General features: G+C 50.4%; 10 protein-coding genes across 10 annotated transcripts; 6 read left to right on the top strand and 4 right to left on the bottom strand.

Moving 5' to 3' along the window:
- Nucleotides 1–170: 170 nt before the first annotated feature.
- M430DRAFT_29795 (hypothetical protein) lies at nucleotides 171–692 on the bottom strand (the record flags this gene model as incomplete). The annotated part of the gene is made up of 1 exon (XM_024865903.1): nucleotides 171–692. One exon carries the CDS (start codon nucleotides 690–692, stop codon nucleotides 171–173), a length of 522 nt encoding a protein of 173 aa, XP_024719243.1.
- A 1,437-nt stretch (nucleotides 693–2,129) lies between these two features.
- Nucleotides 2,130–2,804, top strand: M430DRAFT_21162 (hypothetical protein; the record flags this gene model as incomplete). The annotated part of the gene is made up of 1 exon (XM_024864449.1): nucleotides 2,130–2,804. The coding sequence occupies one exon, from the start codon at nucleotides 2,130–2,132 to the stop codon at nucleotides 2,802–2,804; it is 675 nt and encodes a 224-aa protein (XP_024719244.1).
- A 290-nt stretch (nucleotides 2,805–3,094) lies between these two features.
- On the bottom strand, nucleotides 3,095–3,609 carry M430DRAFT_29796 (hypothetical protein; the record flags this gene model as incomplete). The annotated part of the gene is made up of 2 exons (XM_024865904.1): nucleotides 3,095–3,541; nucleotides 3,604–3,609. 2 exons carry the CDS (start codon nucleotides 3,607–3,609, stop codon nucleotides 3,095–3,097), a joined length of 453 nt encoding a protein of 150 aa, XP_024719245.1.
- A 1,277-nt stretch (nucleotides 3,610–4,886) lies between these two features.
- On the bottom strand, nucleotides 4,887–6,001 carry M430DRAFT_21164 (hypothetical protein; the record flags this gene model as incomplete). Its single annotated transcript, XM_024864451.1, has 6 exons — nucleotides 4,887–4,936; nucleotides 4,986–5,204; nucleotides 5,269–5,347; nucleotides 5,401–5,426; nucleotides 5,480–5,695; nucleotides 5,755–6,001. The coding sequence occupies 6 exons, from the start codon at nucleotides 5,999–6,001 to the stop codon at nucleotides 4,887–4,889; spliced, it is 837 nt and encodes a 278-aa protein (XP_024719246.1).
- Nucleotides 6,002–6,883: 882 nt separating this feature from the next.
- On the top strand, nucleotides 6,884–7,930 carry M430DRAFT_44048 (hypothetical protein; the record flags this gene model as incomplete). The annotated part of the gene is made up of 3 exons (XM_024867663.1): nucleotides 6,884–7,017; nucleotides 7,079–7,228; nucleotides 7,278–7,930. Exons 1-3 carry the CDS (start codon nucleotides 6,921–6,923, stop codon nucleotides 7,928–7,930), a joined length of 900 nt encoding a protein of 299 aa, XP_024719247.1. The 5' UTR covers nucleotides 6,884–6,920.
- Nucleotides 7,931–8,309: 379 nt separating this feature from the next.
- On the top strand, nucleotides 8,310–13,447 carry M430DRAFT_68374 (hypothetical protein; the record flags this gene model as incomplete). The annotated part of the gene is made up of 14 exons (XM_024869346.1): nucleotides 8,310–8,576; nucleotides 8,628–9,156; nucleotides 9,203–9,429; nucleotides 9,480–9,759; nucleotides 9,813–10,046; nucleotides 10,099–11,034; nucleotides 11,082–11,411; nucleotides 11,458–11,569; nucleotides 11,619–11,690; nucleotides 11,738–11,853; nucleotides 11,912–12,337; nucleotides 12,388–12,580; nucleotides 12,629–12,709; nucleotides 12,773–13,447. The coding sequence occupies 14 exons, from the start codon at nucleotides 8,310–8,312 to the stop codon at nucleotides 13,377–13,379; spliced, it is 4,410 nt and encodes a 1,469-aa protein (XP_024719248.1). The 3' UTR covers nucleotides 13,380–13,447.
- A 783-nt stretch (nucleotides 13,448–14,230) lies between these two features.
- On the top strand, nucleotides 14,231–16,555 carry M430DRAFT_36349 (hypothetical protein). Its single transcript, XM_024866916.1, has 3 exons — nucleotides 14,231–15,181; nucleotides 15,229–15,676; nucleotides 15,727–16,555. The coding sequence occupies exons 1-3, from the start codon at nucleotides 14,665–14,667 to the stop codon at nucleotides 16,496–16,498; spliced, it is 1,737 nt and encodes a 578-aa protein (XP_024719249.1). The 5' UTR covers nucleotides 14,231–14,664; the 3' UTR covers nucleotides 16,499–16,555.
- A 214-nt stretch (nucleotides 16,556–16,769) lies between these two features.
- Nucleotides 16,770–17,932, bottom strand: M430DRAFT_36350 (hypothetical protein). The gene has a single exon (XM_024866917.1). It carries the CDS (start codon nucleotides 17,729–17,731, stop codon nucleotides 17,210–17,212), a length of 522 nt encoding a protein of 173 aa, XP_024719250.1. The 5' UTR covers nucleotides 17,732–17,932; the 3' UTR covers nucleotides 16,770–17,209.
- A 682-nt stretch (nucleotides 17,933–18,614) lies between these two features.
- M430DRAFT_267029 (hypothetical protein) lies at nucleotides 18,615–22,090 on the top strand. The gene is made up of 3 exons (XM_024865436.1): nucleotides 18,615–19,053; nucleotides 19,206–19,387; nucleotides 19,555–22,090. Exons 1-3 carry the CDS (start codon nucleotides 18,865–18,867, stop codon nucleotides 21,911–21,913), a joined length of 2,730 nt encoding a protein of 909 aa, XP_024719251.1. The 5' UTR covers nucleotides 18,615–18,864; the 3' UTR covers nucleotides 21,914–22,090.
- Nucleotides 22,091–22,377: 287 nt separating this feature from the next.
- Nucleotides 22,378–23,400, top strand: M430DRAFT_75617 (hypothetical protein; the record flags this gene model as incomplete). The annotated part of the gene is made up of 1 exon (XM_024869552.1): nucleotides 22,378–23,400. A coding segment is annotated over one exon (1,023 nt), but the record flags the coding sequence as incomplete, so codon positions are not given.
- Nucleotides 23,401–23,602: the final 202 nt, after the last annotated feature.

Consider the following 23,602-nt stretch of genomic DNA (forward strand, 5'->3'; position numbering starts at 1 on the left):
CAGGAATCACAGCAAGTACTACCAAAATGCACGCCTTTATCCATCGTCGACTCATTCCTCGCCCCTCCGTCTTTCTCGCCCGAATTCCCAATGCTCGCATCTGAAGTCGATCCAGTTTGCAGAGTGCACAACGGGTTGCCTTAAATACGGGAGGGGCCGTGGTCCCCCGTTTAAGCGTAGGACTGGTGTCCACAGGCCACACTATCAGTATCCCGATCGCATGATTGGCGGGCGTAAGACTGGTGGGCAGTGTCGGGCTCAACCTCAACATCACGGGCATAGGACTGGTGTCCACAGGCCACACTATCAGTATCACGGTTGCATGATTGGCGAGCGTAAGACTGGTGAGCGGTGTCAGGCTCAACGTCGACATCGCGAGCATAGGATTGGTGAGCGGTATCAGGTTCAATCTCGATATCGCGGGCATAAGACTGGTGACCGCAAGCTACACTGTCAACATCCCGGTCGCATGATTGGCGGGCGTAAGACTGATGGGCAGTGTCGGGCTCAATCTCGATATCGCGGGCATAAGATTGGTGGGCAGTGTCGGGCTCGACCTCAAGGCCACGAGCGTAGGATTGGTGACCGCAGGCTACACTGTCAACGTCTCGGTCGCATGACTGGGGAGTAGGAGCAGCGCCAGTGACGGCAATCAGTGCTGGAAGCACAAGAAGAAGGGATTGGAAATGCATAATGGATGAGCGAGGAGCAAGTACTCTTGGAGAAAGCTAAACAGGGTGGGTAGATGCAATGCTCTGGGACTTCCAGGAGCACAGGATCGGCTTCTTTATATATCACACACTCTCTGCAACTATCTACTCAGCGGTGTGCTCTTTATTCCCGGGAGAAGTTACGCTCGCGGCTCCCCATTCTCTCTGTCGGTCTGGACCAAACAAGTGTGAAGGTACCCTTATTTCGTATATTACCTGTCGTCTCATTTTCCTCATCTTTTCCAGGGATTCTCATCACTAGCTCGAGCTTGCTAGAGACCACTTCGTACTTGACCCTCAGATCCCCTCCTACCTTCCATCTTTGGCCATATTCTGCCGGACAACTAGCTGTTGATACAGAATAAAACCAATCGGCGGCATGGGACTCTGCCGTCAGCTTCTATACGAAGTGCCTGAGCTGAAGTTATGCGGCCTATGCATCTGTATGCCACTGACGACGGGCTCGCCCTCGTGCTGCTACCAGCGCTAAATGATATCCAGCAGAAGCTTGTCCCCTGTACTATCCCTCCGGCTCAGACACCCCATACCGGTCCACTCCTCAATATCTCCTCGGAGCATCTGAGTAGTTTGAAGCCAGTTGAGTCGAGTGGCACCAGTAAATCTCCCTTGTTCAAGTAGCCTTGAAAAGTAGAGAGGTATAAGGTGTCCAAGGGAAGGATAGGAGAGACAATAAGCGATTCATTGGCAGGCTCTTGCAGTGCACTGGTATATCTGGACCCAAGCGAATCAAGTGTCAAACTGTCAATCGCACGTGGGCACTGGCATTCTGCATCGATCCTGGCACCTGCATGTTGCCCTTGCCCTTGCCCTTGCCCCCCGGCCATTATCTTAGATCCTTACCCTTGTACTTTTGAGCTGCACCCCTGATCCTTGCATCCCGCAGGACCCCGCCTCTAGTTTTATCTTATCGGCCTGCAGGTACTCTTACATCAGCTTGTGTGTCTGGATGCATCGATTCCACCATTCCAGCCCTAAAGAAGGAGGAGCAAATGGGATCCGGGGGACGAGAGTCACGAGATCTCTGAAAACGAGGAGATGGACCATTCCGGAGTAGTTGTCTTATACCTTACGGTCGTAAGACTCTATACGAAGTGATTGATGGTCGAGCCGGTCAATTGGTAGCCTCGTGGTCGAATCTGGCGGAAGAGGATAGGAGCATGACTTTTCAGGGCCATCCCCCAGGATGCTGCAAGAGGATACAGACCCTCTCGGCTGCGGCTGTAGGTGATAAGGTTCGTCGGCCCTTTTTTTTATTCCCGGCTGGGACCTCATCGACCCCGCCATTTCCGACCAGAATCAGGGGGTCAGAAGCTGTCCCTCCATTTTTCCTTGCCACTATCCATCTTTTTAGCAAATGTCTTTTGAGGTTGAAATCTTATGTCAACTTCAAACCTCAGTATGGAGAATAGAGACATATCCCGAGACGAGGCGACGACCGGATTCCTGAGCACGGAGACGAAAGCCTCCCAGATCGATGCGAAAGCCCCTCTACATCAACGATGGCCCTCTCCGCGAGTCTTCTATTCTACCCTCGCTATCCTGAGCATCGGAATCCTATTGCTGAGCGCCAAAATTCTCTCCATGAGATACCACAATCTGGAGAATGCAAATCTCTCGTCTCCGGCCCTCTTGGACATGAGCCCTTCCGAAGCCAGCCCCTGCGGTAATGACGCGAACACCGCTCGCAGCCTGGGCTGCAACTTCGACCCGCTCACCTTCGCCTGGCTGCCGCCGCAGTGCTACAATTATAACCTCACGGCCGAGTTCCTCCAGCTCCAAGACTGGCAGTGGTGGCGGCAGCGCGAGGATGGGTCGCGGCGCCAGCTATCGCTGATCAACGTCATGCAGGGCTCTGACGAGACCTTGTACGTGACTTGGGATTATCACCGCCAGCATTGCGCCTACCTGTGGCTGAAGATGCATCAGGCGATAATGGAGGGAGCGCCTATTGACGGCGTTGCCATGTTGGATATCATCACAGGTGTCTGCGATAGGGTACTGCGGTCGAAGAGGGACCTAAATGACACGAGCGTTCCGGGGTATATTCGGTATCCCTCGTGTAAGGTGTATTAGGAGTCTGCTGTTGGTTTGATGGGTTGGCTTTTATAGAGAATCTCAAAAGGCTTGTACATATCTTCCAAGGCCGAGCATGAGGGAACAAGAATTCTAATAAACTCTCCTTACCAGATGTCCCTGTATGGATTTCCTGTGACGAGAAATTCGAACTCATTCAGACGTCACGTACTATCGTGCACTGCAGAATTCAGAGCTTGGTTTCTCTCAATCCACAGTAGATTAAACCTAACAATAACACCTCCCAACCATCAAAAGAACCCCGCATTCCTCCCCAGACTACCAAAACCCTACACTCCCCTCCTAACCTCCTCGACCCTCTTCATCTGCTCACGCATAAACCCATCCAACGCCGATTTCTTCTTACACTCATGCGGGATCTGCATACCATCTACCTGAAACCTGCTCCCATCGCTCTCAGTCCTCTCCCACTCAATCGTCATATCCGCATGGCACTCCAGCGTCAAGCGGATATAATCCATACAATGGCGATTATGCGAATTCGCCATCTGCTCGCGGACTTCTTTCCGCAGATCCTCATCAATACGTCCATCCTGCTCATCCCGCTTCAAGATCCCTTCGAGAAGATTGAAATAGTCGCGCCGGATTATGGAGAGGCAGTGCAGCTGGTGGTAGAGTGCCACGGAATATACGTCCCCGTTTCCTTGGGGCGTGGATTCTCCCGGTGAGAGCGAGTAGCGCGTGGGTGATGGGATGAAAACGTAACCGCGCCCAAACTGAAATGCAGATTAGTTTATGTAGGAGCCGGGACTGGGGAGGAAACCCAAAAGAGACAAACCGGCATGATGGATTCCCAAGCATGTTCGCTCTCGGGCGTACGCAGGCCTGTAAATGTATAATTCCATTCAAAAGTTCGCATCTCAGTAGGGACTAAACTCCCCCAAAAAGAATAGAGTGTAAAGGTTAGCTAGTTTGACTTATCTATATATACAAGTAGTACCTTAGGTAGACGGTTTTGGGAACAGGATTGAAAAGCAGGACATACACTCCGGAATTGGCGTTTTATATAATCGCTCCACGCTCCCCGTTTCCCTGGCAAGACGGGCCATGACGAGGTATACCACGATAGCAGGGAGGATTCCCAAGAGACTTGAAAATAGAGGGAGCAGCAATAGTCGTCGTCGCGGCCGCAAGACCTTCTCGAATTCCTCGTCGGAAGGAGATCTGAGTAGGGAGTCTGTGGCTTTGATGTCTAGATCCATTGTCTCTCTCTCTCTGTCTCTCCTCTTTTGTTATTTTTTTTGAGGGGAGGGGAAAGCAAGCAACAGGCGTAAGAATGAATGAATGAATGAATGAATGAATGAAAGGGGGAAATGGCATATCGAGGACCTGCACGCAGCTTAGGCTACTAGGGGGAGCTATCACAGCGTGAGATCAGTGACTTACCTCCCCCCCCGGGTTCGAATCAACAAGGATCTTTTAATCTTTAACACACCGCCCCTCTGTCTGTCCCTGGCCCCTGTCATGGGCGTATGTCCCGACTCCTCTGTGCCGTAAATAGGTAGGTCTTCTTGTTTTCAGACAAGCTGTCTTCTTTTATGTATGCTTTTATCTAAGGTACATTCGGTTAGTGATCACCTACCTAGCTACCTTACCTTACCTTACGCTGCTTCCGCCCATTAATGCGCTAATGTACCCCTCTTGAAAGGGTGGTGAAGATATCATTGCGGAAGGGGGCCGGAAACCGATAACAGATAATAATTATAATAAGCCTACCTAGCTGAAAGAGCTAAATGGTAGTAGGGTTTTCCTCAGCTGAAGTAAGACTGTAAGATTCATGGTAATACGCTACCCTAATCAAGAAGCTCTGGATTTCATATGAGCTAGGATTACGTGGCGTATGGATATGCAGTATGGGGACAAGGTTGGCTCCGAGTTGGAGCGTTTGTAGAATGACTGAGAGCAAGTGTAAATGTAGATACTAGAAATTATGTGCTTTCACTTCCTCATTCCCTGTAGCTGGAGGATCGTGATTCATGTACGGTAAGCTATGGCAATAAACGGGATTTCTATCTATGAATCTATTTGCAGAATTATACCCTTCCCTCTCTCAAAAATTACTTATATTGAAGGTATATCATTTCCACTCACAGCATATGAGAAGGGCGAAGCTGCTTCACGTCAGTGCATGACCGGGACGTAATCTTGAGAAAGCCTTACCAAGCTCGGGGTGGAAGTTGGGATGCTTAATTAAATTATCATCGAAGCCGTCGAAGGAGTGTTCCGTTGCCCAGTTATGAATGCTGTCCCAATTCGCGCATTCATGCTCGATTTCGAAGTTGGGCCACGGTCGGTGGAACTGCGGCATCCAGTCGTAGGTCATGAGTACAACGTCGGCTTTGCACATGACGAATTGCCGGATGTTGTCAAGGCAGTGGTCTTCTCGAAGTTAATAACCGTGTCTTAGAGGTAAGGAGGCCCCGAAGGGGGGGGGTGTCCGTACCGACGTGTTGGCCCAGATTCTTCTCTTTTCCATTGTGCATGTCATAGTAGTCAGGATGAAGCATCTGTCGAACCCATCGCTATGGCACAGTGTCAGTTTATGATGGAGAGAATGGCTTGAAGAGATTCATACCAAGCAATGCAACTGGTGATAAACATCTATTTACAATCTGGTCAGATCCAGTCCAGCAAGGAATGTAACGCCAACCTACCTAGAGTTGCCATATAACCCGAGCCATCTAACAGTGGAACCGATGTTTTGTTAATCTTATCCAAATCCTCTTTTGAGACTCTTATGGCCGATGGCTCCAAAAGTTTATTCCAAGCTCTATCGAGCTCTCCTCGAGGTTCGCCTTTGTATGGGTTCGTGGTCTCGAGTGAGCCTTCGAATTTTCTTGTCTCCCATGTGATTGCTGACTGCGCAGGGCCTATCTGGTGAGCAGAGTAGAAGGAAAGATTGGATGCATAATATGTGAGCGCCACTTACTGTACAGCGCTTCGGTGCGTGGACGACAGGTTTGAAGAACGTTTTTGGGCCAGAAAGAAAAGATGATGGCTGTGTGGACTGTCAAGAGGGCCAGGTGTATGAGAGCAGCCTTGAAAAGGGAGCGAAATGCAGATCGCTTCTTGGGGCAAAAGACGGCATCAACACCATCATTTGAAATGCCCCCAACGGACTCTGGATCGCGGCCTTCAGAAGGAAGGAGTTTCTCGGTAGAAGACGTTGGATTCATGATGTACAGAGACAAAAGACGCAAAGAGTCAAAGAGGCAAAAGGCAAAGAATCAAAGACGGATAATCACTGATTCATTTCTCTATTGCTCTTGCAGATTACAACATCCAAGGGAGAAGAGAGGTGCAGCTCGACCGATGATAGACTGAGACTCTGAGAGAGAGAGAAAAAGCGGCCCGTTGAACCCGTCCATGACTCCTTGCAAGCCGTAGTTCAATACGAGCTTACATGCTCCGTAAGGGTTAGGTAGGTATGGTGAGGGGGTAAATCATGTGAGGGACTAGTCCAAAGAGGAATTAGAAGGGAAGCTTGACAAGCCGGAAAGATCATCGCCGCACGATCCACTTGGGGCGGGCGGGGGAGATCGCCTTGGGATCCACAGCAGGGGACCCTCGGTAATCACTAAAAGTAACCCTGGTCCCCTGCCGTACAGACTACTCCCTACAGGGCTCGTACTGGACGGAGATACGGCGTATGTCGTGAGCCTAACAGCACCTAGATTCTAATCCCGGTCCCCTTTGCGTCGGGCTCGATTCTAGACAACTCGAACCCTGGGAACCAGTGCTGTACTAAGACAGGACTGTAAGCACAGTAGCAGTCAGTACTCCAGGCCTGTAGGGTGCGGGCTTATCCTTATCTTTGCGGAGAAACACCCCAGGCACGACTCAGAAATACTGACGCCAACTGAGCTGCCTCCAATACGTCCTGCACAGGGCGGAATATCCGAGTACGAAGTTGCAAGAATGGAGGAGCTTCCCAGTTGAGTGATGGTTGATTCTCGATTTCTGACTGATCGATCCCTTCGAAAAAGCGGCCGGAGGGACGAATCAGCATTTTCGTCCCCCTCTCCTTCCTGTGCTCTCCGTCGTAGCCTGTCTTGGGATTGCAGACTTCTGACGCTCAATATTTCGAGGCTTGCTATGAAGGCATCCAGTAAGGGGACCAGCAATTACAAGCAGCTGGAGGATGAAGAGGCGCACGATGGCCTTCTCAAAGAGGGCCCTCTCAAAACCAGAGGTAGGAGGAACATGACATATCCAGAGGAGTCCTCGTCCCAGGCTAACTGCTGTATTCCAAGATTCCTCTTCGCCGTGGCTCCCCTCTCGTACCATCATCGTCGTGAATATCATCACTTTTGTTCTGTCGATGACATGTCTGCTGTTGTCAATCAGATTATACACCCAGTATGGTGATCGGAATGCTATTCTGAGATCCACCCTGTATTATTGTGAGGATACCTGTTACCAAACGTGGACCTGCACTCACAGATCAATCAGCACCGATCATCAAGAGCCATATACCCTTCGAAACCACCCGATTCACCAGCGCCCCCCTATCCGCAAAAAACGAGTCCATCTACCGTCAGCCACCCAGCCCCGAAGTAGACGCCGCATGGGATCGCCTCGCAGACATTGGCACGCACATCCTGAGCTCGGACGACATACGCAGCCTGGGAAAGGACCCCTCGAAGGTCGTTCTCCTGCCTGAAAGCTGGGGCCATGGGCCAGACGCACACCTTGCAACAATCGATGGAATCCACCTCGTGCATTGCCTCAACTCCATGCGCAAGAGTCTGTACTTCAATTTCGACTACTACCATCCCGGCCCTCTGGGACCCGAATACCAGCCCCACCTCTCGCACTGCGTCGAAGCGGTCTTGGAACACCTGATGTGTAAGCCAAGCATGGAGTTTTTGACCCAGATCTGGATTGAGAGGCAGAATGCGCCGTTTCCGGACTTTGCTGTGAACAAGAAATGTTGGGATTATGAGGCTATTCTGAGGTGGAAGGATAAGCATCGGGCGCGGGATGTGGAGGCGAGGTTTAACGAGTTGAAGCCGCCGGCGTGGGTCGTGCCTGAGCCGCTGCCGCCCTTGGTAGCGGAGACGTGGGAGATAGTGGATAGCCGGCGTAATAATACGACTTCGTAGATGCCAGCTTTGGAAGACTCAAGATATCAAGATGCCAGTGTACGATGTGGAATAATGTGACACCTCTGGCGAAATGTCTGTCTTTTCTCCCCCCTCCAGCACTTTACCTATAAATACTGCATGGCATAAAAAGACTGTATAATGTTCTATGATGTTGTATAACCCTCCCGGTCCTTACCGCAATAGGAAGGCCAGAGCTATTTATACGGAATCAAGCCGCAGACCCCTACAGTAGTATTATCAGTTTAGAGCTGACGATCGTCGATCGAGCTTTGCGACAAAGCCATCTTCAACATTCATTTCCTCACGCGACATTCATTCCTCCTTCATGTTCAATTTGCTTTCCATTCCAACCCTTATATAGAGGAACGGGGTCGTCATGGCGGAGCCTCTCTTCACAAAGGCCAGCCAGCAGGTCCCTTTCCAGAAGACCCTCACGACCGCATCCTCGCCCAGTCTACCTCTACCCACGTCGGACAACATTGTTGCGTGGGATATTCGCAGTTCTTTTGCTTTGTTTTTTGACCCCAGTGCTCTTGCCGCTCTACCTTCAGTCGTCTTGATCTTCCTGGCTCTCCCGCGAATATACTCCTTGCACAAGCAAGATATCAAAACAACGCCGCACCCATCCCGGATTCTGAAGCTTGTAAACTAGCCCTTGTCTACCCAGTTCCATACCTAGCTAATCTCCTTGTAGTCTCTCTCCATCGCGCTGGCTTCGGTCGAAGTCACGTCGCTGATTATATGGATTCTCTGTTCTCCGTCACAGACAGCAGCCTCTATATCAATTGGTGTTTTCCGTGTCCTCGCCGCGGTCCTGATTGTTGTTCTTTCCCAATATGAACACAACCGTTCGGTGCGGCCTTCGTCGATACTCATCGTATATCTTTTGTCTTTTCCTCTCGATATCCTTGCGGCGAGGAATCTATATCTCCAAGGAGGTCGACTACCCATTGCCTCGGTGCTCTCAGCTACAGCCGGTGTCAAATTTGCCCTTTGGCTGGTAGAAACAGGCGAGAAGCAGACGTACTTAGAAGCTAAATATCAAAATCTCCCACCGGAATCAGTCAGCGGTATCATCAGCCGGAGCTTCTTATGGTGGCTCAATCTGCTCTTTGCCGAAGGGTCGCGGAAAGTCTTACAGGTCCAGAATTTGTTCGCTCTCGATGATGACCTTGCTGCCGAGAATCTGGGGGCGAATCTCCAAAACGCATGGGACATTCGTGGTATGTACTCTCTGTAGTCTGAGATGAGGATGCTGATTATGAAAAGCAAAACCGGAGGGCCGATTTGCATTTATAAGAGCTTTGTGTCGAAGTCTAGGTCCAGCTTATGCAGAAGTTATTTTCCCACGCTTGTGTCTCATTGTGTTCACATTCGCACAGCCATTTCTCATCACCCAGGTCTTGGAGTTCCTGAAAATCGAGGATGACGAAGGCAGTAGGCAAAAAGGGTATTATCTGGTTGCAGCAACAGGACTAATATACCTTGGAATTGCGGTAAGTGTGATTCATTGGCAGTGCTTATCTGCAATTACTAAATGAAACAGGTCTCATCATTACATAGCAACCATAACTTGTTTCGATTTATCACCATGTTTCGAGGAGCTGCTGTATCCCTTGTCTATAATCGAACACTCTCCATCCAGGAAGGCGAATGTGACGAATCAGAAGCAGTGACTCTGATGAGCACAGACGTAGACAGGATCTCATTTTGTCTTGAGGAGCTGAACGAGTGCTGGTCACGGCTAATTGAAATTGGGATCGGGATTGCTTTACTAACTCGGCAACTCGGCTGGGTCTCAGTAATTCCTTTAGTTGTATGTGTTTGTAAGTTAAGAAACACTCTGGTTGACTTTAACTTTTGTGCTCATCAGCTTTAGTATCAACTGCTGGGTCTTCCGTAATCACAAGCATAATTGGAGATCGCCAGCGTGTTTGGGTAGACGCTACGCAGCGACGTGTTGCGATTACGGGTTCAACGCTCAACCAAATGAAAAGCGTGAAAATGATGGGTCTCGAGGGCGTTATGACTGATATCCTGAAAGACCAAAGAGTAAAAGAAACGAAACTATCGGAGAAGTTTGCATGGGTGATGGTATGGATGAATGTCATAGGTATGTCCATGAATCAGCTCCGGAAATTTTGATTTAAGCGCTGACAAGGAAGCCAATATTCCAATGGTCTTATGTCCAGCAGCCACCTTTGCCGTGTATGCAATCCAAGCAACGTTAAGAGGATCTGAATCTCTGGATACCACCAAAGCATTTACCAGTCTTGCACTCATCATGCTGGTTTCTCACCCTTGCTCTAGACTGCTTTGCGCAGTGCCAAATACGGCCGCTAGTATTGGATGCTTTGATCGGATCCAAAAGTTCCTACTGGCCAAGTCGAATAATGATCAGAGGATCCTCGTTCAAAATACTGAAAACAGAACCAAAGCAAATGGCTACGGGCAAGTGGATGTTCCTCAGGGTTCAGATTCCGAGGACGCCATAGATAATAAAACCTGCAATCTTGGTCAAGATACCATGATACTTCTAGAGGACGTAACCGTAAGGTTCCGCGACGCAAGACCCGTTCTAAACGGTGTAAATTTAAGGATTCAAAAAGGGACTCTTACAATTATCACCGGGGTAATTGGTACTGGAAAAACCACTCTCTTGAAAGCAATTTTGGGTGCGATAGAGTGCGAACAAGGAAGGGTTCTAGTTGGAACGAAACGCATGGCATACTGTTCCCAAACACCCTGGCTTCCAAACGGGACCATTCGACAAGCGATCTGCGGATACCATGAACATCAATCTATTGACGAGACCTGGTATAAGACAGTAATCGAAGCCTGTGCTCTTGATTATGATATTTCGACCCTCCCGAATGGAGATCAGACTGTCCATGGAAGTAGGGGAGTGACACTGAGCGGTGGCCAGAAACAACGTGTTGCACTTGCACGGGCTCTTTATTTTCGACCTGAAGTCTTTATCTTAGATGATATATTCAGTGGGTTAGATAAACGGACTGCGAAAGCCGTTGTTGACCATCTCTGCAAGAGCGGAGGGCTATTCGAGAAGCTGGGGTCTACTGTTGTTTTGGCAACGCACGCTAGTAGGTTGCCTGAGCCTGAAGTATTGGAGATGCTAACGGTCTGACAGTAGGGTATCTTTCGCGAGCTGATCAAGTAGTTGTTACTGACAATAGTGGTAAACTTCATCATGGCACATACGAAGAAATGAAGCAGGCAGGTCTTATAAGTATGGACATAATTGACGAAACTGTTTCAAGTGGAATACCATCTGAAAAGAAAGTAGAGGATCTCGAATCAAGACTCTCAGAAATTACGGCAAATGACGAAGAACAGGATTTGACCCGACAGACTGGAGATCTAACTGTGTACAGTTATTATTTCAAATCTGTTGGCTTCTGGAAAATGCTTACCTTTGTATTTTTCTGCTTCCTGAATGTTTTTTCTAGTAGTTTCAGCCGTAAGATCTTCCATGATTTTCATGTGTCTTTGCTAATGAGATATAGATATATGGTTAAAATGGTGGACTGAAATCGGTGGACGCCAAATTGGTTTATATATCAGCGTTTACTTCGTACTTGCAGCTGGATATATCTTGGGCTTCGGTGGTTATGCATGGTACAAACGGATTCGTTACCTGCGATGAACAAATGCTAAACGTGTACAGGACAATATCAGTTGTGATCGGTCCATCTACCGGCCGTAGTCTTCACCAGGTCCTTCTAAACACTGTCATGCGGTACGTCTTATCAAACCTAACTCTGACACAGTCTGACCAAGTTTTAGAGCTCCACAATCATTCTTTACAGAGACCGAAGTTGGCACGATCCTCAATAGGTTCAGCCAAGACATGAGCTTGATCGAAGGACAGCTTTCCTTCGGCGTTCTCGCAACAGTTTCCAGTAAGTATTACGTTGCCTATAGACTCTTCAAACTTAAGATGGCTAATTTTTATTGCAGATCTGTTTTCCTCGCTCGCCGAAGCTGCATTAGTAGCGACTGGATCTTACTATATGATCATAAGCATCCCATTCATCATGCTCGCAGTTTTTTTCATACAACGCGTCTACCTACGCACCTCACGACAGCTCCGATTTCTCGATCTCGAAACCAGAAGCCCCGTATATTCACACTTTCTTGAAACACTAGAAGGTATTGTGACCATCAGGGCTTTTGATTGGCAACAAGAAGCGGCCAAGGAAAATATCCGTCGTTTGGATGACTCCCAGAAACCATATTACCTACTATATTGCATTCAGAGATGGCTGGCACTTGCCCTTGATCTCATGAGTGCTGGGATGGCTGTTATTGTTGTAGCATTGGCAACAAGCTTGAGGCACACTACAAGTCCAGGATTCCTTGGTGTCTCGATGAATAACGTTCTTTGTGAGTAAGCAGAACGGGCCCTTTGATCAAGAGCTGACATGGTGGAACAGCTTTCAATTTGAGTGTCAGCGCATTTGTTAGTGGGTGGACAGTACTTGAGACTTCTCTTGGGGCTATTGCCAGACTGCGAAACTTCGAGGCCAACACTAAAGTGGAAGCACAAGAAGGCGAAGATACTGAACCACCTATTGATTGGCCCTCCAAAGGACTTGTTGAAATCAAAAACGTCACTGCAGCTTACAAGTATTGAGTTTCCCCAAGGAATCCGTTAGCACTGCTAATGTACTCCAGCTCCTCCAGTGCTGCTCTCCAAGATATTTCCTTGACTATCCTCCCCGGGCAAAATGTAGGCATCTGTGGTCGAACAGGAAGGTACTTTCTCCCCGCTTTTGTTCAACTCAACCATCTAAGCAAGAGTCTAACAAAACCTCGCAGCGGGAAGAGCACTCTATTTTCTGTCCTCCTCCGACTCCTGGATCTGTCTTCCGGAACCATCAGAATCGACTCCCTCGATCTTTCCACCCTCCACCGCACTTCAATCCGTCGACACCTTACCGCTATTCCTCAAGATCCCCTCCACCTGATCGGCACAGTTCGCTTGAACATCGATCCCTTCTCCATCGCCACCGACAGCGAAATCATCGCCGCCCTTGAAAGGGTCGGTCTCTGGAGCATCCTCTCCTCGCGTGGCGGTCTTACCGCCGAAATAGTCCCTGACTCACTATCTAGAGGCCAGCAGCAGCTCTTAGCGCTGGCAAGAGCATTGTTACATAAAAGTAAGATTGTACTGTTGGATGAGGCGACTAGCAGTGTAGATAAGGAGACGGAGGAGACCCTGAGGAAGGTTATGAAGGAGGACTTTAGCGATTGTACTATTATTAGTATTGCGCATCGGTTGGAGACAATCATGGACTACGATGTCGTGGCGGTCATGAATAAGGGGAGGATGGTAGAGTTTGGACGCCCTGCGGAGTTGATGGCAGCTGAGAAATCAGCATTCAGCTTGCTGTGGAAGGGAGCTGGTGATGTGTCTTTGGAGTAAGTCAATAGGTCTAAGGTTATCGAGATATTTAGAAATCCAAGATGATAGACTCGGGAAGAGCGGTGAGGTTTAGGTTCTCAGAATGCATGAGTCTACCTAGGTACAACTTGACCAGGGCATATATCATCACGTGCCAGCCCAGATGACATCTCCACACCTTGCCTATATTGTGGCGGAGAAACAGGCCTGTTTTGAAAGTCAACGTGAGCACGGGTAGAAGATCAAGAGATATTGACTAGAGCTAGGGCGAATCAAGAGCTGTGAGTGAGGAAGTTAAAGAAATAGAAGAGTTGAAGAGGTTGAGCAGACGTGCAGTGACCCGGGACGTGGACCGGGCGCGGTGATTAATAAGCTGGGGGGTGCGGGATTATTTAACAATGGGCAAGCAGGGGCCAAGGATGCTCTTTTTTTAGCAGCATCCTAGCCGTCTCATCGATAAATAGAGTATCGAGTCTTCTATACAGACCCGTATGGGGATTTGATGCCGAAGTTCCATGACGATCACGCTCCTGTGAAACGTTTCGTATCGAATCTCAACTGCGATTTTACCTCTAAGTAGGCATGCAAGGGCGTACGGTCTTCTGGCAAATAAGAGCCGGATGCCGGTCTCATGGCCATGAGAAACGATGATCTTGATTGGTGCACCCCCTTCAGGCCGCAGGCAACGGACCTGAGTTCGCGGCGGTGACAACGGTGATTGATTGGTTTCTACCGTGCATCCTCCCCTTCCCCCGTTCCCCCCCAACCTCCTCGCTGTCTAATCGGGGACAACGCACCAGAACTCCCCAATCAATAGGATAACTGCACATCTACGCTGTAGAGATAAAGTTAATCGACAGGCCCCCCGAAAGGGAAATCGAATGGCTGGATAGTCTCTCGCAGCCGTTGCGCCAATCAGAGGTAACGCTCTCTTCTCATGTTCTACCCCACCGCGCAAGGGACATCTCTGCACCCTCTCTCGTCATTCTTCCTCAGTCAAGTCTTCCGTTCGTTCTCTTGTCGCAGGAACTCTGTGGACAGAAATCAGATCAGATTGCGCGAAACAGCCATAATCGCGCGTTCGGGCATGTGCCCGCAAGTGTTCCATTCTGCTATTCATTCAACAGGCGGGAGGCCATGTCAATATTTACAATAGAAAACCACGTCCACCTCTCACTCATCTCACTCACAATCGCACCAAGTACTTTTCTCGCTTTCTCGGGTCTTGCATTTGTCTATCTCTACATTCTTCACGTCCGCAACAACCCCCTTTCGCGCCGCGAGGCCAAGCCCAAGCCCAACAACCATGGCGACGACGATCGAGGAGCTCGAAGGGCTCTTCGAAGACCACCCCTCCTTAAACGCCTCTCTGCAGGACTTCGAACCCGGAAGCAGCGAGCTCGAGCAGCCGCCCCGCTTCGGATATCCCTCACATCATTCTGGCTTCCGCTCCGAGACCGACTCGGAGATCGTAGGCTCGGATTCGGCAGGTCGTTACAGCCCGCCGGCGTGGCGAAGAGACGGGGCCGGCAATCGCAGCAGCGGCTTTTGGAATAGGAAGGATAATATACTGGGGAAGCGGAGTTGGGGATCGCGGGAGAGCAGCCCGGAGTATGAGAGCGCGGATGATGGTGAAGATGCGACGCTCGCGGCGGCGACCAGAACACGGCTGCCGACTGGCTCGTTGTCACCTGAGAAACGAAGAAGTCCAAGTCCTGATATCTTCCCCTCTGGAGGGAAAGATTTTGGAAATACATTTGGTGGGGTAAAGCAGGAGGAGGGCCAGGAAGTGATTGTACCATCAGCTGAGAACCCTAATAATTGTATGCAACCCCTTCTACTTGACCCAATATGTGCTGACTATCCCAAGACATTCGATTCGCGGTCCGAGCAGAAGTTCAACATCGCACTGATCCTTTCGAAGCTGTCTACTTATTGGTGAAGAGCAAGCTCCATGATGTCACGAGATCATGGTCGTCGCTACTCCTCTCTATCTTTGTTGCCCTAATGTCCATATTGTCATTACGAACTATCTTCCAGCCCGGTACACCTCCGCCGGTGCCTGATCTTGTAAAGGTGGCCGGGCTGGCGAAAGCTTTCGAGCCATTGATCTTCTATTCTGAGAATAGCGTCCAGCAGATTGGCGATTTGCAAGCCACGGGAGTTGCGGTATGGGATCTTGGCGAGAGTGTGCGGTCGACGAATATGACATCTGCTCCTATCATCGTCAAAGAGCTCGATGATCTCAGCGAGAGCCTCAAGACGTTAGCGATAGAGTTGACACGATTCTTCGCGAATGTTGATGGAGATGTCGATGGGTATGATATCTGGTTTCATTCTCTCAAACCAATTTCTAACTGTGACGTAGAATATTGATTGTTATGGATTGGGCCAAACGCGAGCTATCCCAGCTTCAGCTCCTACCGCCATCCCCGCTCACATCTGCCTTCGACAACCTCCACTCCATCCTCAGCCGCTGCGGGATTCTCGAGACGCCGTCAGGCGTACCAACCCGCCTTGGCAGCGCAGTAACGTCCATCTTCGGACTCACATCGCCTCAACGAACCCGGCAAACGCTGCAACGGACCTTCACCGAGTTCCTCTCCGTGCTCGAAGAAGCCATCAACTCGGAGCTTCAACACTCGCTGGCGCTCTTCTCGCTCTTCGAATCCATCGACCGGCAATTCCTGAACCTAGCACGGACGGTGATCCGCGAGTCCTCGGCGCAGGACTCGGCGCACGATGACATGCTCTCTTCCCTGTGGACGAAGCTCCTAGGTCCGAGTGCGAGCTCGCTGCACAAGTTCGAGAAGAACAAGAAGCTGCTGAGCAACATCCGCGCCAAGACCGTGCAGAATAAGAGCATCCTCCTCGAGCATAACGGGAAACTGCTCACGCTGAAAGCGAACCTGGAGAGTCTGCGCCGGAAACTCGTGAGCCCGCTCGTCAGGGCAAATGGGAGCACGCTCAGTGTCGAGGAACAGATTAGGGGCTTGGAGGACGTGGGTGGTTATCTGGGAGGCGTCAGGGAGAGGCAGAGGAGTAAGCTGATGGAGATGCTGTATGGTGCGGGGAGTAACAGCGGGAGACGGATTGCGGGGGCGGATGCGGGGGAGATTGAGGGACGGTGGGACCGATGACCTTGTTGATGATGCATTGGATAATATGAGACAGGGTCATTCTCATGCTTGGATTTCTGGATTGTGGAGTCTCGGATTGGGTAGATGCGCATTGGAGTTTCGAAGTTTGGGCGTTCATTGCTTACTTTACTTTACGTTTCCTGTACGGATAGTCTCTCCGCCCCCTATTCTCTGGGGCGTCCTGTACACAAAATAAATATACAAAACTTCCGAATCCCAAGATCCATACGTGCAGGCCTTCCAAGGAGTACGCTCTTAGACATCATGTGGCAAAGCGACCTCGGATTGATCCACAAGCAATGGATCATCTATTTCTCTCCCTATTACATACATGTAATGCGAATATACATCACATGACTTGAAGAAGAGGGGGAAGGCAGGTAAAGATAGGAGAAAGGGGTATATATGCTTTGAGACTTGGATCTTTCCGTCTTTTAGATATCTTACTGATTCTATTGTCAGACCCGTGGCAGTAGATTTGATGAAATCAATCCATCTTAACACGTCTGCCAATGACTGCCAGCCTCGAGGACCCAATCTGCGAACGTCTGATATGTCCCAGGTGATTAGGTATCGAAGACAGAGCCTTCAGGGAAATATTCTGCCCCGAGGCATCGTCGTCAACTCCCCTTCCGCTAAGACGGGTTCCCGACACTTCGCATACAATACCGCTGGATATCCTTGCGGAATCAACGAGTAAAGGCACGTTCTTCAGGGAAGATGCCCAGCCGTAGCCACGTCCAAAATCTCCTTCTCCATGCCCTGCACTAGAACCACCTTTATACCAGCATCTTCCAGCATTTTCCTCCCGGTATTCTCACCCACAAACTTTTCCGGCTCCTTGACACCAACATAAACCGTCTTGATAGCCTTCCCAAGCCTCAGGATTCTCTCGACACACGGTAGGTTCCCGCTCAGCCTTTTGAAGCACGGCTCTACCGTGGTGTACAAGACGGTCTCCTCGGGCAAGACGTCGGCCAAACGCTCTTCCGCCACCTGGTGCTGCTCTGCCAGCTTGATGAAGCAGCATTGCTCCGCATGCGTATTGCCCTCGCATTCGAGCGTGTAGCCCGTGGCGAGGACGGCATTCGCCTTCGCATCCAGCAGGACGGCGCCGACTCGATAGTTGGTGGGCTTGGGCGGGGATTTGCGGGCGAGGTTGAGCGCATACTGCATGTACCCGGCATGGTCGTCGGCGCTGGCAGGAGTCGCATGTGCAGCAGCAGTGTCCATGATGTGATGTTATGTGGTGGAGATCCTCTGGGAATACCCGCGATATGCGACTTGGGATGCGGAGGGATGGGCGGTGGGATTATTATCGTAGCGTCAGCGTCATGAATCTGGAGGTTTAGGAGTGGATGCGCTCTGGCGGGCGCTGGTGGGATTTGGAGTTGGGCACTGGCAGGAATTGGAGGGACGCATGGTCGCGAGATGTACCTATGTTTATTCATTTATTAATAAGTTAATTTATATATTTATATATTACATACAGAGATGAGGAATAGAGCAGGACGGAGTAGGTAAGCAATAATCTAATAATCTAGGTAATAATCTAATCAAGATGACAATATCTCCCCGGGACCCGCGATGAGGGGAGGATCAACAAGGACGGGCCGTTTCGTACGTCAGTCGCAAAGTGAAGCGAGTAGTCTCCAGCGACATGAACAAGATCAAGGAACCGCCAAGAATCCAGAGTCTAGAGTCCAGAATCCCGAATCCAGAATCCAATCCAGAGTCTTTAGGGCTGACGAAGATCGACGCAACTCAATGAGCCATACCTTACGGGTTCAAGGAAAACGGCGCAGGATGCGCGTCGTCCCAAAATATATTCCTAGCTGCCGGCTCCCCTCGTCGCAATCCTCTTGATCTTCCCTTGCTGGCCTCAACCCGCTTGACATGCTCATACATCTACATCTTTCCCCCCCCCGTCCCCTCCCAGACACTTTTCCCTATCCGCCCTCTGCTTGAAGCCCATCCTACGCACAACATCTGCCGTCCTCGTCATCGCTATCGTCGTCGGCTTTTACGGAGCTCTGAGGCCCCGGTAAGCAGAACCCGCGCGCGCGCGCAAACTTCACTTCTGCTTCGCAAGCCCCCCCCCCGTCGCCCAACAATCAATCAATCAATCAATCAATCGCCCGCAGATGAACATATGGAATCTCCACGGCCATGTCTGACGTCGCACTGCCGAAGATCAAGGTGACGGATGCGCATAACTCGGACGACCGCACCACATCGGTTGCTGAGTCTCCAAGTACCACGACAGACGGGAGTCAATCTGTACGGCCGCGCTCGGCGGCCTCTTCAGAAGGTGTGTCTGATTGTAAGCTTTGATATTGCTCTTGCAGAGCGATTGCGATGACCCAATGCAGTGCCTTTTCTTGCTCGCCGGTACGCTCATGCTGACAGGAGCCTTCACAGCAGTAAATTCAGCACAGGCAAACGGGAAGAAATCCCCAATCAAGTTGATCCGCAACAGCTCGAGCAAAGACATCGATAGCCAGACTTCGACAACCCCACCGCGACCCTCAACGGCTATAGATCCTCTCTCGCATGTACGTCTACCATATCTGCAGCTTTGCGCTTGCTTGCGCTTGCGCTTGCGCATGTGGACCCTATATGGCTATCCTCATTTGCAAAACGCGCCCGCAGAGCGTATAATATGTGCACGTATATACTGTGGTACTTGCTGATACTGTGGGCATAGCACATCCTAAAGCGGACGAATACTGAGGGCATAATACCTCCAAAACTTTCTCGAAATGCTGGCGTGCCGGATAGTCCGAAGCCCAATGCGGGAGGTCAAGGAAACGCTGAGACCGGCTCGCAAGGAAGACAATTTCCACCTGAAGTCGTTCGCAGTGATAGCAACCTGATCAAAGAGAAGAAGTAAGTGTTGAAACATCTCATAGCCCCTCTTCAGATCCCATACCCAGGGCGTGCCTCAAGTGATTACTTGCGGGTCCCTTGAGAAGGTGGCTCGCTTACATCCAATCACACGAGTCATTTATATATACATGTCTTGGAGAATATATTAGCTAATACCGGACCTTCAGGAAGGGCGTCTCGTTCTTAAGTCGCTTCAGTATTGGTGGAAAGAAGAAGGATTTCGATGTTGATGACGATGAATCTGAGCTGGGCGATGCGCGTACGGAAGGGATGAATGCCCATGTCTTCTCCTCCTCGATCGGTGCGAACGGGTACATTCCACAACACAAGGAGCCACCGAGGTACATCAAGGTCCGGGCACATAACAAGAAGAGGAGGGAGTTCAATCGCATGTTCCTGGCACAGGAACTGAGCGGTTCGAAACATGCAGAAAATGACGAGAAAACGCCTGGCTTGACGTCGGCAGAGTTTTCTGATCGCCAATCACAGAGGGCGTCAAAGCCTCTGAAACCGAGTGGAGCGGTATGGTCAATGGAGTTTAGCAAGGATGGGAAATACCTTGCAGCAGGCGGTCGAGACCAAGTCGTTCGAGTATGGGCGGTCATCTCAACACCGGAAGAGAGGGAAGCACATGAACATGAGGAAGATGTATCGTCAGCCACGGGAGGGGAAAGGCTAAGAGCACCAGTCTTCCGATCCGAACCCGTTCGACGATTCGAAGGTCATACTGGTGATATTCTGGATTTGAGCTGGAGCAAGAATAATTTTCTACTCTCTTCATCTATGGATAAGACGGTACGTCTCTGGCATATCAGCAGGCAGGAATGTCTATGCACCTTCAAGCATAAAGATTTTGTCACCTCAATCGCCTTTCATCCAAGGGATGACCGATTCTTCTTGGCCGGATCTCTTGACTCGGTCTTGCGATTATGGAGTATCCCAGACAAGACTGTGGCGTATTGGAATCAGCTACCTGATCTGATCACGGCTGTGGCATTTTCCCCGGATGGGAAGACCGCTATAGCCGGTGTCCTTAGCGGGCTCTGTCTATTCTACGACACCGAAGGCTTGAAGTATCATACGCAAATACATGTTCGTTCGTCACGTGGCAAGAACGCCAAAGGAAGCAAGATCACTGGTATTCGGACGATGACATTCCCGCCAGATGATCCAGATGGCGATGTAAAGGTCCTCGTCACCAGCAATGACTCCCGGGTTCGCATGTATAATCTTCGTGACAAAAGCCTGGAGTTGAAGTTTAGGGGTCATGAGAATACCTGCAGTCAGATTAACGCTAGCTTTAGCGACGATGCAAAGTATGTCATCTGTGGGAGTGAGGATCGAAAAGCCTACATCTGGTCTATCGGTTCAGCGGAGGCCGAAAATAAAGACAGACGCGCCTTGGAGTTCTTTGAAGCGCACTCGGATATAGTGACAGCGACTGTAATGGCGCCAATGAAATCTCGGCAACTGCTCAGTGTGTCTGGGGATCCTCTATATGATCTCTGCAATCCCCCACCAGTGACCCTGCTCAGCAGGGAGGAGTCGAATGCATCTTCGATGCCTGTGCCAGCCAGCGAATCCGACAAGCGGCGGTCAGATGCTATCAGTGAGTCTCAATTCAGGAGACCCGAAGAATCTCCCGCTTACCTGGCTCGGTGTGCACACATGGATGGCAATATAATCATTACGGCTGATTATCAGGGTTGCATAAAGGTGTTTCGACAAGATTGCGCTTACCAGAAACGCCGCAACATATTGGAGACGGGATCGATGTTCTCTAAGAAAATGCTTGGACGAAGCAGCAGTATCATGACACGCAACAGCACTGGCGGTTCACGTTCCCGGGGAAATTCTGTCTCTCGTCGGAATTCTGTCTCTCGGACTTCGAACCATTCCAACCAAGGCAGGCCAACAGACCACATCCTCTCATGGCGGGACTCTGTGAACAATACCGCTCATCATGATGATGGGTTTCGAAATAGAGCAAAAACATCTCGAAGCGATCGCAGCATATCTCCTGGCAGATTCTCAAGGATATCCAGGCCCAACACCAGCTCTAATTCTTCGAGCACAACTCGGAATCAACAAAAACCTGCTCCGTCTCCGCTTACCTTTGCAACACCAACTGCTTCTACAACCAGTCCAAGCACTAATATTAGCCAGCCCCCCACTCCAGGCTTCAGCATTCACAGCATAAATGATGACAATGCCTTGAGGATAGATCCTACGGGTAAGGGCTATCAGTTTTGGAATATGTCGTCCATGAAAGCCCAGGTACAAAGTGCACTTGACCCCAGCAAGTCGGGCACCGAAAGGTTGAGACCGCCACTATCAAAGGGAAATAGCTATGTCAGTAGACTAAGCAGTGATGACGGGACGTCAGGGGAGTTGGGAGACGGGGACGAAAGTGATGGTTCATCTCTTACGTGCACGAAGTGCGGAGGAAAGGACTTTAGAGCCCGAAGAGTAGCTGGAAAGGGGCAGAGGTTGGCTTGTACAAGGTGTGGGACGACGACGGATTGATTGATTGATATGGGTTGAGCGGTGTTTGGGTTATCACGGGGCGCTCAGGCTATTAGCGATGTGATTTTGATCATTATAGCGCGCATGTATCCTATGATGAGAGACGTGATGAGAGACGTTAGATTACGAAGTAGAGGAACGCATCTGGTTTTTATCTTCATTTTCTGTTATTATATTTGATCACCTGATAATTTCTGTCCGAGTACTCCAGTCACACATAAGAATTACTAACAGGGGCTTCTTTTGCAACCTGAGAAACCAGGCATTGAAATTCAGGAACATCCTGACATCACAAGCTTCACTTTCAACCTCGTCTATCCAAGTCTTCGCAAACAGCTCTCCCAGGCCCAAAAATGAAGCCTCCACGATCCCTAGCACGACTATCCAGTCGTCCCAGCCGCTACATCTGCAACAACTGTCTCTCGGTCCGGCCACCACCCCCCAGCCAACGTTTCTACTCCAGCTCCAGCTCCCGCAACCCGCCTATCCCGCCCAGCACAGGGTACTCGAAGCTGCGCTCACGTCGACTGATCTCGCTCTCAGGACCGGACGCCACGCACTATCTGCAAGGGGTGATCACGGGCAACATCTCTTCTCCGACAGCGCGCAGCTCGGGAGGGATCTACGCGGCGTTCCTGAACGCGCAGGGACGGGTCTTGAATGATGTGTTTATCTACGCGGAAAGCGGCGCGGACGCGGACGGCTGGCTGATCGAAGTCGATGCGCAAGAGGCGGAGCGGTTGGCGAAACATATCAAGCGGTATAAACTGCGGGCGAAATTCGACGTGCGGTTACTAGAGGAGGGGGAGAGGAATGTGTGGAGCGTGTGGAGGGATGAGGGGATGGCGGGGAGTAATGCGGCTTCGGTAGAGGGAGAAGGGAGGGTGGGGTGCGAGGATGCGAGGGCGCCGGGAATGGGCAGAAGGTTGGTTTTGGAGGCAGGGAGGAAACCGGAGGAAGATGGGGTCGAGTGTGATGAGGGGGTGTATCGCGTGAGGAGGTATTTGAAGGGCGTCCCTGAGGGACAGAGCGAGTTGATCAGGGAGGCCGCGTTGCCCCAGGAGAGCAATGTGGATTTCATGGGCGGGATTGATTATAGGAAGGGGTGTTACGTCGGGCAGGAGTTGACGATTAGAACGCACCATACGGGGGTGGTGAGGAAGCGGATCCTGCCCGTTATGTTGTATGGCAAGGACGAACCGATCCCAAGCGTATTGGAGTATCTCCCGGAGAAGGCTTTTGGGGTTGAGGATATCCCTAAGGAGACGAGCATTGGAAGATTTGAAAAGAGGGGGAGAAGTGCCGGAAAGTGGCTTGCTGGCGTGGGAAATATCGGCTTGGCACTTTGCAGGTTGGAGATCATGACGGATATCCAAGTGCAGGGAGAAGCCGGGGGCTACAAGGAGGGTGATGAATTTAAGTTGGAATGGCAGGTTGACGGCGGCGATCCGGAGATGGCCAAAGTTAAGGCATTTGTGCCTCCATGGCACCTCGCGAAACAATGAAGCAGATAGACTGTAAGATTATACGTAGCATGATATGTATAGTACGCTCACTGAAGAACGTGTTCATCGCACATGTCGTGCCTCTTGATTCAGAGTTCTAGTTGGGTATAGCAAAACGAATCCCGATCCTCCAACGCCGATGCTAGAATCAGTATGATATCGCCGAGAAACAAAGAACGCACTC

The sequence above is a fragment of the Amorphotheca resinae genome (assembly GCF_003019875.1).
Source record: "Amorphotheca resinae ATCC 22711 unplaced genomic scaffold M430scaffold_9, whole genome shotgun sequence".
NCBI lineage: Eukaryota > Fungi > Ascomycota > Leotiomycetes > Helotiales > Amorphothecaceae > Amorphotheca > Amorphotheca resinae.

What these genes read in the sequence shown, in the direction of transcription:
- M430DRAFT_267029 (XM_024865436.1), top strand. Translation starts at nt 18,865, where the DNA reads ATGCAGTGCCTTTTCTTGCTCGCCGGTACGCTCATGCTGACAGGAGCC. An exon ending in CTATAGATCCTCTCTCGCAT is followed by an intron (nt 19,054 to 19,205) that starts GTACGTCTACCA and finishes CTGTGGGCATAG; the next exon opens with CACATCCTAAAGCGGACGAA. An exon ending in AACCTGATCAAAGAGAAGAA is followed by an intron (nt 19,388 to 19,554) that starts GTAAGTGTTGAA and finishes CCGGACCTTCAG; the next exon opens with GAAGGGCGTCTCGTTCTTAA.
- M430DRAFT_36349 (XM_024866916.1), top strand. Translation starts at nt 14,665, where the DNA reads ATGGCGACGACGATCGAGGAGCTCGAAGGGCTCTTCGAAGACCACCCC. An exon ending in AGCTGAGAACCCTAATAATT is followed by an intron (nt 15,182 to 15,228) that starts GTATGCAACCCC and finishes GACTATCCCAAG; the next exon opens with ACATTCGATTCGCGGTCCGA. An exon ending in GTTGATGGAGATGTCGATGG is followed by an intron (nt 15,677 to 15,726) that starts GTATGATATCTG and finishes ACTGTGACGTAG; the next exon opens with AATATTGATTGTTATGGATT.
- M430DRAFT_36350 (XM_024866917.1), bottom strand. Translation starts at nt 17,731, where the DNA reads ATGGACACTGCTGCTGCACATGCGACTCCTGCCAGCGCCGACGACCAT.